Genomic DNA, 12,180 nt, shown 5'->3' on the forward strand with positions numbered 1-12,180 from the left:
AATTATATATATATATATATATATATATTAATAACCATAAATTTAAGAGGTAAACTCTTAAAAATAAATTTCAAATTTAAATAAATTAAAAAATTAAAATTTTTTATAAGTAAATATTTTAATTTATAAAATTAAACATTTTTATAAAGTAATAAGAAAAATTAAGTAATAATTTTAATTTCTAAAATTTAGAATTAAATTAATAAAGATGAAAATAAAAAATAAAACTATTACAATATGAAAAGAATAATTTTATTAATTTTGAACTTCCCCAATAATATACTCTTACTTATAATATAAATGTTGATTCTTCTAATTTTGATTTATGTTTTAATTTAACCGTTTAAAATTTTAGTTTTATTTATCTTTTAATTTTTTATATTTCATATCGATTCTCTAACTTTGTTTTAGATGATTAAATAAAATTAAAAAATTATTAATAAAATTAAAGTGAAATAAAATAAATTTAAAGGATTATAATTTAATTTTTTGTTCATTTTAAATTTGAAACTTTAACTATCTATTTTTAATAAAATAAAAAATTTATTTTATTAAAAAGGATAAAACAAGTAATACTATTTTACTTGAATACTTACTTTGTTTTATAAGATTTATGTTAAATAAATTTTTTTATGAAAGTTTGTAAATTCTATTTTCTTAAAAATATTATTAATCTAGTGGACTAATTTATAATGAGAAGAAGAAATATTTACCTCCAGTTTATAAAATAGTGAATATTTATTAAATTTAAAATAATTATTTAAATGTTTTATGAATTCAATCAGTATTTATTCAATTAATAATTATGAAAATATTAAATAAATTATTTTAATGTTAATAATTAAGTGAAATTAATTTTTATTAGAACAAATTATTTTTACTCATAAAACTATTTGTTTTAGTGTTCATAATTCCGCTGTAAATTTATTTCAAAAATTAAATTTATAAATAATTACATTGTCCCACTATATTTATTTAAATTAAAAGACATATGATCTTATAAGATAATTATTTGAGGTATTATATGTGTCAATGCTTTTATCTATAAGAAGTTCTGATATCAGAAAAAATATTTTTAGAAAAATATTTAAATTAAAAGACATATGATCTTATAAGAAGGAATTATTTGAGGTGTTTGATTCATTTTTAAAATAAATAATATTTACGAAAAGTGTCTTAATACCGTGTAAAAGTATAAGGTAGTTATGATATAAAAAATAGATAGTTACAGTGTCTTAATACTTTATGTATTAAATATCTGGATATATACATTTGGATTGTTTTTGACAATTAAGGTAGTGAAAATGGAGATAAATGATTATTAAAGAGTTAAAAGTTATATATTAAAAAAAGAAAAGGAAAGATAGCACAGATTTGGAATCATGATGAGGCCCCTTTATAGCATGGCATTGTGTTACAGCTATTTTTAGGGTTATTGAAAGAATACACTAATTTCAACATTAATTCATTAAAATAATGATTGATACATTGTTGATTGTTGAAGTGAAAGAGTGAGGTTTTGTAATTGGTAAGGTAAGGTTAGGTTCCCATTTTAATTCATTCTAAACTCAAAACTTCTAACCTTAGGGACCAAAATGGAATTTACTATAACAATGCCTGCACGTTAGACACGTGCTATGCTGCCCACCGTCCACTCTCCTCTACCACCGCTAATTTTTTTACCTTTTTCAAATAATTTTATTTCAATTTTTTATTATATTCAAAATATAAATTATAGCAAATATATTTTTTCTTAATGACAGCATACTGTTGATGTTAGTGTTCCCAAAACTAATATAAAACGAACCGAATGCTAATTTCGTGGATTGTTCTTGTGATCGCACTAAGCTCGTTGACCATGGAGCCATCTGCGACCCTTAGGTTCCGATCACAGAACCTCCTCTCGCCCTTTACACACATACCCCTCCACCGCCATTTGAAGCATCCATCACCCTTTTCAACTGAGTTCATCAAAAAGCCCAAGCCCAACACCCCAACCACACTCACGGTGTCAGCGAAGAACAAGACTCCCATTGAAGGTGTGAGCGACAAGTTGAACGCTATTGCTTCTTATAACCTTGACTTTGCTTACTCTCGAAGAAGGGTTCGCGCTGCTTTTGCTGAGGTCCAGCTGCAGCTAGATCATTGCTTGTTTAAGGTCAGTTCAGCTTTTATCATTATTATTGGAATCCTTCGTTTCCTAAGTTTCAATATTTATTTATTTTTACTTTAGTTTTGAGTTTAAGTATTATTTGGTATATGAAAATGGCAATTACTTTGATCTGAAAACTTTCATTTATACAAATTTGTTCTGTGAGGGTGTCACTTTCTGGCACTAAATTATATACAACAAATGCTAAACAATTTTTAAGACAGTAACGAAGGAATTAAAAACAAAATAATTTGATTAAAAAATATTATTAATGAATTTTCACTAATCACTATAATTTAAATGTCCTTTTAATATAATTTTAATTTTCCTTCACTGGATGTGATTCGTTCTTTGTTCAAGAATACGTGACTCACCGATGTTTTATTCTCTCTTGCTAGAATGCTCCTGCTGGGATCAGAACTGAAGAAGTATGTTTTCTGCTTTACCTTATTATTTCCAAAAATCTTGGAGTGTGTTGATGTTCTGAGCTTTTATTTTTCTTCTGTGTGTGGGTGCGTGCCTATTAATAGTTTGTAATCTTGGTTAAATTGATCTATAGTTTTTACTTTTTATTTGTTTGATAAGTAGTGGTACGAAAGGAACTCGAGGGGATTGGAAATTTTCTGTAAAAGCTGGATGCCAAAGCATGGCATTCCAATTAAGGCCACTGTGTGTTTCTGTCATGGATATGGCGACACTTGCACCTTCTTCTTTGAAGGTTTGTCGTAGTCTATGTTGTGTTATATGTTTCTAAGAAAGCTAGAGGTTCATGGTGTGTGATTGGGGAAGGATTTGAATTTTTGTGTTCAGGTATAGCCAGAAGAATTGCTGCATCTGGGTATGGTGTCTTCGCAATGGACTATCCAGGTTTTGGTCTTTCAGAAGGATTGCATGGTTATGTACCGAACTTTGATGATCTGGTTGATGATGTTATAGAGCATTATACAAAAATTAAAGGTGTGATTATTCAGTTTTCAGTATCCCCGGTGTTGTGTTGACCGCTCGTGTAGTATTTTTCATGTGAAAAGTTTGCTGTTGTTGATCATGCTTTGTATTTCAAATTGACAGCAAGGCCTGATCTGAGAGAGTTACCTCGATTTATATTGGGACAGTCAATGGGTGGAGCAGTTACTCTTAAAGTTCATCTGAAGGAGCCAAATAGTTGGGATGGAATGATACTTGTGGCACCAATGTGTAAAGTAAGCACATTCCTCTGTATTGCACTTGATGCTCACCAAGTGCTTCTTTTTTATTTTTCAAACTCATGATTCTGCTTAATTTCTTTTATCAATGAATTATTGCAAACTATAAAGGATGTCTATCTCAAAATTGTACATTGGTAATGCTCAAGATTTTTTATTGCAGTCATGGTGCAGTTGTATAGCAATTACTGAAATTACAGGCAAATGTGGCCAATGCAGCCACAATTGCAATTTGCTATATAGTTATAAAGACCTCAAAATCTCCAATACTGTAAGAACAATTGCAGTTGGGTGCCACGATTTAAAACAGTGATATTAAGATATTAAACATTAATACAAATCAATCTCTGTTTACTTGCATTGCCAAGTAAAAGATATAACTATAGTTAATTTCAAAAATGCAACATGGAGCCTTCATATTCTTTAATAGAGATGAGGGACTACTAAACTATAATGCAATGAGCAATGTCTGGTGAAATATAAATAAAAAATCAGTATATTTCATAGAAGTTTGCAATTTACTTTGAATGGACCTGATTTAATACTGTATTTTCCTAGTGAATGTTGTTTGAAATTCTAATTCCGTATTGATTGGTATTACTTCATTTTCAAATTAATTCTAGTAGTTTTACCCACATTGCACATATTTTGTTAGGTTGTCCTGAGTACATATTTGAAAATTATGGCATGAAATTATACAAATAAAGAAACCTTGCGGCATCAACTTTGGGACAATTTCCTGCTTTGCTGGATTTTGCTAGATTTGATGACTGTAGATTGAAGAATCTTACTAGGTTTTATGTTAGGTAGCCCAAGTGAAAGATGGGTAGAAATATAGAGAGAAAGCAGTGGAAGAAAAATGGAAACTGTTTCTGTTATTCTGTTATAGAGAGAAAGAGAACAAGGAGAATGTATCCTTTATGAGGTGAAATCCCTTTACAACCAAGAGGACTCAGTTTGCCATTATTATTCTCAACAGCATTAATTCTATGCACTGTCTATTGAAACTCTGTCTTCTCAATTTCCTAACTAACTACTGGTTATGTTTGTTCCTTCTAGAATAAACTCCATCTGGGAGGGTGCTAAACCTTGTTTCCTAGAAAGCAACCCAAAAAAAGGAAGAAGTCTACTATGTTGGCTCTTTATCTTTACTGGTTGTAATTGTCTGTAATGTGTGGTCTTCGTAGATCAAGTCTTTTGGAACTGATGATGCCTTATTTGACTGATTCCCCTGTTCAGGGAAATCATATTAACTGGCTTTGACCCTTGGGTATTCATTAAAAATAGAAATAAAAAGGATGCTTAGTCTGATCTGATTGCAATATTTACTTGAGATAACCTCTTGAAGTTGGAGATCTTTTTAGGATTAACTATCAAATCACTTTGGATTTGATGCTTTTGGACATTCATTAGGTACCACGGACATCACTTGAATTGGAATATGCATAGCTTGTTGATTCATATGACATTATTCTTCATATAAACATTATAAAGAGCTAGATGCAATAAATATCACAATAAGGTGATAATTAATAAATCATTTTAAGCTAAATAAAAAATGGTATTTGTATGTTCCCTTATATTGCAGTTGTAATTACCTTAACAGTTAGATAAAGCATAACTTGCTGATCTTCTGTTACTGGCAAGATTGCAGATGACGTGTTACCATCAGATGCAGTTATGAAGGTATTAACTCTCTTGTCTAAAGTGATACCAAAAGCAAAACTATTCCCAAACCAAGATCTAGCTGAGCTGGCTTTCAGGGAACCAAGCAAAAGAAAATTGGTTGGTAACTTTGTAATCATTCTTTCGTCCTTGTAGAATGAAATTAATAATTGCTTCCCTTCCATGTCAAGCTTTCTTTAACAAAATATCTTGCACTTCCTAATTGTTTCAAAAGTCATCACTTGTAAATTGTTGTCGTAGTTGTATTGTGATGGGGACCCAAAAGGCAATGTTGGGCCAGAGGAAATGTTAGTCCAAGAAGCAGTTACACGGCCCAAAGAATGGCTTGTCTATGTGAGAAGAAAGAAGAAATCAGAAAATGACAAATGAAATGTTGTGCTGGCAAAGTTAGTTAGGGAGAAAGAATAATATTCCATTATTTAGGCACGATGAGACGGGTAGAATATTATGTTGATTCTGTTCTTTCGCTATTGCAGGATAGAGCAGCGATTGCTCTATTAGGAGCCTAGCTCTGGGGTATTAGGAGATTTTGCTCTTCTAGTGCATTTTATTCCGTTCGTTTCCGTTACTTATTTTAAACAATATTCTCCCTATATTTGCAGCCTTTTTTTGTTCCTGTCCCTATATTTGTATTCGCGTTTGTGTGGTTTGCAACATATTGCAATTACTGGAATTGCAGGAAATTACTGCCACAATTGCAATTGCAGAAATTTTGAAAACTGCTATATTGTGGCTGCAATTATAGTTGAGGAAACAATTTAAATTCATGCTCCACTTAGAGATCCATATTTTCTGCATGATAAAATGACTTGTAGCCAGGTATGCCATTAGAAATGGTGGTTTCTGTGAGCATGTATCTTTTGTTCATGCATAACAAGGATCACCAACCTTGACAGCAAAAGTTCATGACTAAAGAGACAACCGTATATATGACATATGACACTTCTTTTTTTATATTAGATCAATAGATCGGAATTTGATGCTCAACTTTTTACTGGTATGCTTTACATGACTTTTTACGTATCTCCATTTATGGGGTGCCATTTATCCCATCCGCACCTTAAGTGTCTTTCTGCAAGCTGCTTCTTTTGCAGGGGCACCAATCAACCATAGTGTTTGTATTTATGAGGGAAATGCCAGAGTGAAACACGGTTCATTCTTCTGTTTGTTGCTTTGAAAGCATTGCTAAGCTCCGACATAAACTAATCATTGAGTTTGTCAAACATTGATGCTTAACTTGACATTCACATTCACAATCTCATTTAGTTTCTTCCATAAAAAGATGAAAAGATAGGTGTTGATTGCCATTTCATGGAAAATATTAGTTAACGTCATCTTTAGATATGTGATTTATTAGTTTTTCCTTGCAAGACGCTCAACTCAGCCAATACTGTACTGCTTTGCAACATCTATTAATGATTAGCCATGCTTTGTGAATGTGCAATTCCGCACCTTTATTTGGGTTTCTTATTGAATGAAGCCCAAAAAAAGCTAAAATGTTATTGACTATTCTGTTGACAAACTTTTTCATTCCAAGTGTTATTCTTTTTAGGCTGTTTACAATGTTATTTGTTATGATGATCATCCACGGTTGAGAACTGGCATGGAACTATTAAGGGTCACAAAAGAAATTGAGTCACAAGTACACAAGGTTAGTTTTTCCTTTTTCTCTCTCTCTTTTTTTCCTTCCTTCTTTCTTTTTGTTGTGTGTTTTCTCCAGAGTGTAAGTTTGATTTAGGCTATGGTTATTTCTCTTTTCACATAAGCAATAATTGTTGTATCTACAACAACAAAAAAACATTGAACCGTTAATTGTTGGTGGAGTGGTGGATTGCAGGTCTCAGCACCACTGTTGATTCTTCATGGGGCAGAAGATAAGGTGACTGATCCATTAGTGAGCCAATTTCTTTATGAGAAAGCATCTAGCAAGGATAAGACATTGAGGATCTATGAAGATGGTTACCACTGCATTTTGGAAGGGGAACCTGATGACAGAATATTTGCAGTACACGATGATATTGTCTCGTGGCTTGATTTTAGGTGTTCTATTAAGTGAGGTCTATACATTGAATATTGTTCCTGTGTTCATGTCCTCTTTCTTAGAGTCAAACAAGATTTCCAAGACTTTCCAGTTGCTAAATGTTCTCTCAGGCATTACTTATAGCATTAGGTAATAATACTTGATTATTGTGAAAATAAGAACAATGAATATTGACCATTGAATCTTATTTTCGAATAGTCAAAAGATTAAAATAAAATGTCAATGACTTTTTTAACTGGTAATGTATAACCACTAATGTTGACCGTATGTAGATGTAATTATCAAATAAAAGTTCTCCTTTAATGTGAAAACATGAGGTCAGATTAGCACTGTATCGAAACATCTAGCGAGTTTCGTTGCTCACAAAGCAGCTTATAAAATATTGTCTAGTGCGCTACACAAAAAAGCACTGTATTGAACATCTGACGAGTGTTTTATAATTTTGATTTGAGAAAGGAAGGTTAAATTTCATTGGTAAATTTATGGTGATTTTTCATTCTTCAATTTATTCAATTGGAATAATATTTACTAAATTTTGTTCAAGCGATAATATCATTTTCAATGTTACTTATAAGAGATAGGAAAAACAATCCTTTTTAGGGAATTAAGATCAGTCTTTTATTCTAAAATAAAATAGTTTTTTTTTTCACTTTTCAGTCAACTCGAAAAAAAATTCAAAGATCGAAAAAAAAATATAATAAGCTCTGGGAAAACTTGAGAAATAAGTGAAGACCAAAAAACAAAAAAAAAATGAAAGGGTCATTTAATATATACAAAAAAAACATTTCAGGAAAAATCTTATTTTAAAAAGGTTAAAAAAGTAATAACATAAAAAACATAAAATTTATAAAAAAAAATTAATGAAGTCTATATTATGTGTTAAAGTGTGTTTATAAATACATTAAAAAATCTGTAAATGTGAATGTAATACTGAAACTATAACTAATAACACTAAACTAAAAGTGATATTGGTTGAAACATAAATCAAAATATGTTATTAATGTAATTTGTTAAATCTCATTTTCACATTAATATCGAGTAGTACGGTGTTCAAGTTGATGTTCCCTAATTTACTTTGTTGAATAGTACAAAATCCAAAAATGCTCCGTTCCATTAAAGAAAAAGTTAGCGTTTCTTTTTCATCAGCTGAGACATGGACTGGTTAGCGCAACACAAACGAAAGAGATAATTAAGACACGGCCAGGCATGGAGTTTGCGACAGAGCACACAACAACTGTCAAAGCTGCTATATTATACGTGTTTTTCAAGTCCACATTTTTTCCTTTTATTTTTTAATATTTAAAGTTTAAAGTAATAAACAAGATATGCATTACAATATAATAATGTGATGGCTATCATCAACTTTTTCTTCGGGATGCAGGTGAAGTGATTATGCATTCAAATATTGTTTTATTACTCATTCAGAATTATATAGATAAAGAATTTTTTTAAAAAGTAAAAATATATGTAGTTATATAATTTTGTAATATAATAATGTATATTTATAAGATTAATTTAATTAATGGATAGTTAAAAATTTTAAATATACTGATTATATGTGTGGAAAGTTGTATTTGTTTTAGTATATATATGTCTTAAAAGAAGTTGGTATCTAATAATTAACTAAAGATACGTTTAGTATATATAACAAAAATATTAACTCTTGTACTATAAAATGTCGTGGTTAGTACATAAGTGAAGTTTAAAAAAACCTTTCATTTTGGGAGAGTTTAAGAATATGAATTTACACAAATTTTTAGAAGATTTATAAAAATTTTAGCTCACGGTTAAATTTTTCCTTCCTTTCTTTTCTATCCGAAAATACATTTTTTTTTACTTATTTTAATAAGATTGTTAATATAATATATTAAACAATGTTTTAATTTATTTTAAAAAATATAAATAAGTTATTAAAACAATTGACAATATAAACACTTTTTAATAGATATTTTAATAAAAAAATGTTTATTTTTTCTTGAATAACAATTTAAGCTTGTTGAACTTATTAAAAACTTTAATAAAATATATAAATTTAATAAAAAGATCTTATTTTGCTAAAAAAAATGTCAAACAATATTTAATCACACTTTAAGGAAAATATTAAAATAAATTAAATAATGAAATTTTTTAAGAGATATAATATTTTAAAATAAAAAATAGTTTAATAATATATGTATCTTTTATGGGAGGAAAATATAATTTACTTTAATTTTTTAACAATATATTTTATTAAAAAATTAATGGTTAAGATTAAGCGAAAAATATAATTTTATATTTAATAATTTAAAATTAAGTTTTGAAGTTAATTGTTCATAACTTAAAAATAAAAAGTTTTTTAAGGGTATTTTTGTTTGACATGTTATCTGAGAAACATTTTCAAGTAAATAAGAACAGGGTTGGATTTGGCGTTGAGAAAGGAATGTTGTATGAGAAGGGAAGGTAGTTTTACTGGGGATTAGTGCTTCAATTTGATCTTTGGTACTGTCTTTTTATCATTGTAAGTCTGAATATGTTTCGTCAAAGACACTATCAGTGTACGTTGTTTGCGCTAAAACAAAATGCTCAGAGAAAAAGGAATGGGACCCGTGGGGGACTTGGTGACTATTTTACTAAAGTCTGATTCGTGCCCATAAACACTCACTCTTTCTTTCGTACAATAATAAACATCAAATTAATTACAAATCCTACAAAACATATACTTATTTTTATTATTCATTTTGTCTGTAATGATTCATTCGGCTTTGATGCCATTGGTTCATCGTTGCCTTGTAGTTGCTTCTACTAAGCTCCTTCGTATTATCACAATTGGTTGTGCAGTTGTTTCAACTACGCTTTCATATCAGATGTATGAAACAAATTGAGATGTCAATCACTGGTCACACTTTCATGCACACACACATCAGATAAATTAACTGATAACATCTGATTTGAAGTCAAGTGGTCGCCTAACATGCTGTATACCTACTCTCATGTCACAGCTCACCCTAGCTGTAGCTCCTCTAATCAATTCTCAAGATCATCCATCACATGGCAACTTAGGCTATATAATAAAAATTAGACACTCATTTTTAATTAAAAATTATTATTTTGCAATTTATTAACACGCATTTTTTAGTAAATTTGTTTAAAAAATAATAATTAATATAAGATAACAAAAGTTAATTACAGACGAGATGCAGCTGCTCTGACTGCCTTTTTCATCAACAATCTCAATCTGTCTGTATTATGTCTGGTAGGTATACAGCTAATACCTATTAATGCCTCTCAGTGTCTTGCACTTTTAAACACCTGAAACCTAACATCGCTCTGCACATTCACGCCGATGCTTTGCCCATAAATGGATTTGGCCTATAAACTCAACCCTCTTAGGCCTCCTCAGATGTCTCGATAACCTTTGCGTTCTATCAATCACTAGAGCTACTCCTATGTGTGCACACATCTAGGGTTATCAAAGATGTTTCAACGGACTGCCTGTTTCGATATAACCCTATGAATTTCAATATGATTTTTTTCACACACACACACATATATATATCAGTATGTTTTTTTTCGAATGAGTTATAAAACAGTTATGAATTAAGGTACTCTATATAATGTGTCAATCGCTTAGTGGAAAGGAAAAGGTGGCCAATTAAAAGCAAGACACGTGGATGTAAACAAAATAAAAAAATTGTCTATGTAAACAAAATAAAAATAGAAAAATATACAAAAAATAAAAATGCTGTAAAAGGAAAACATAACTGAAAAGAAGAATGTGATGAAGAGAGAAATGCAAGGCACTGTACACAAGTTAATTGGGATTTAATTTCAATGCTCGTTGCACTGATTCAACTTTCATTTTTTATTTTCTTTGTTAATTTTTCTATATTATATCATTTCTTTAATAAAATCTGTGTAGTAAGTAGTAGAGGTAGAAGATGAGCAAGATTATGATAGTGCAAATTTCGTCATGGGGCTTTAGTAAACATTTACCTTTTTAACACAAGAGAATGAGAATATGTTTTATGAAGTTTTACCATATATCTTCTATTCCTTCACATAAACTAAAGTCACCATTTGAGATGTTTTGGTTTTTTTGTTTTTAGTTTTGGCGTAATTTTATCATCTTATTTTGTGATAAATTTATGTACTACTCATCTAATTAAAATGGTATTTTTTTAATCAAATAAATGTTATTGTTTGCTTTAGTCATATCCTGTACATATATAGTAGATCTTGCATGTTAGATCATAAATGATGCTAATGCCTTGGTGCGTAAAGACATATTGAGCGAGGACGTTGTTACATGAAAGAGATAAATATTAATTATCATTAAATATAACTATAAATAATTAAAATTAAAATATTAAGTTATATAATATTTTTAAATAACTATATGATTATTTAAAATTTTTAAATTTTAATAATCTAAATGCAATTATATTATCAAAACTTATTATTTTAATATTAAAAAATCTTCTTATTATACATGTTCTACCCCAACATGTATGGACACATGCACAAACATATACACACACGTCACGAGTACACACATGCGAACACATAAAAATGACTTGTATGAGAAAACTTAGTTATAAAAATTAGAATGATAAACATAGACCATTAATTTTATTTAAATAATCAAAATAAAAAGAATGAATCATAACTTTTGAAGTTAAATAAAAAATATTTTCACAGTATATATCCTCGTAAAATATATCATGCTTCTGAATTGGGATCATAAACATCGTTTAGGTTTTTGAGTTAACATTACAATTGCAATTGTGGCTGCATTAGCCTACAAGTTTCTATAATATTAATTTTTTTTATGATTGTACAATTCCGACAAGTGCAATTTAAAATAGGTTAAAAAAGTATTCAAAGGATGCATAAAAGAATTTTATATATATATATAAAAGAGAGAGAGAAAGGAAAAAGGTGGGGGCTTTGGGATGAAAACTTATAGTTGATATGTAACTTGTCTGTTCTATCAGGCTATGAGCTACTTGTTCTCCCTTTTCATAGTTAGAAGACACAATACACACTAATATAAGAAAGCCAGAGTTCAAATTCCACCCTCGCTGCTTGAGGCCAAACTAGCTGAGCGTGTCCATGAGCTA

General features: G+C 29.5%; 1 protein-coding gene across 1 annotated transcript; it reads left to right on the top strand.

The window, feature by feature from the left end:
- Window positions 1-1,805: 1,805 nt before the first annotated feature.
- On the top strand, window positions 1,806-7,338 carry LOC113869455 (caffeoylshikimate esterase-like). Its single transcript, XM_027505778.1, has 8 exons — window positions 1,806-2,158; window positions 2,551-2,580; window positions 2,741-2,870; window positions 2,963-3,109; window positions 3,221-3,351; window positions 5,002-5,139; window positions 6,593-6,691; window positions 6,878-7,338. Exons 1-8 carry the CDS (start codon window positions 1,811-1,813, stop codon window positions 7,094-7,096), a joined length of 1,242 nt encoding a protein of 413 aa, XP_027361579.1. The 5' UTR covers window positions 1,806-1,810; the 3' UTR covers window positions 7,097-7,338.
- Window positions 7,339-12,180: the final 4,842 nt, after the last annotated feature.

Source organism: Abrus precatorius, unplaced genomic scaffold (assembly GCF_003935025.1).
Source record: "Abrus precatorius isolate BTA unplaced genomic scaffold, Abrus_2018 Scaffold6, whole genome shotgun sequence".
In the NCBI taxonomy this organism is placed as follows: domain Eukaryota; kingdom Viridiplantae; phylum Streptophyta; class Magnoliopsida; order Fabales; family Fabaceae; genus Abrus; species Abrus precatorius.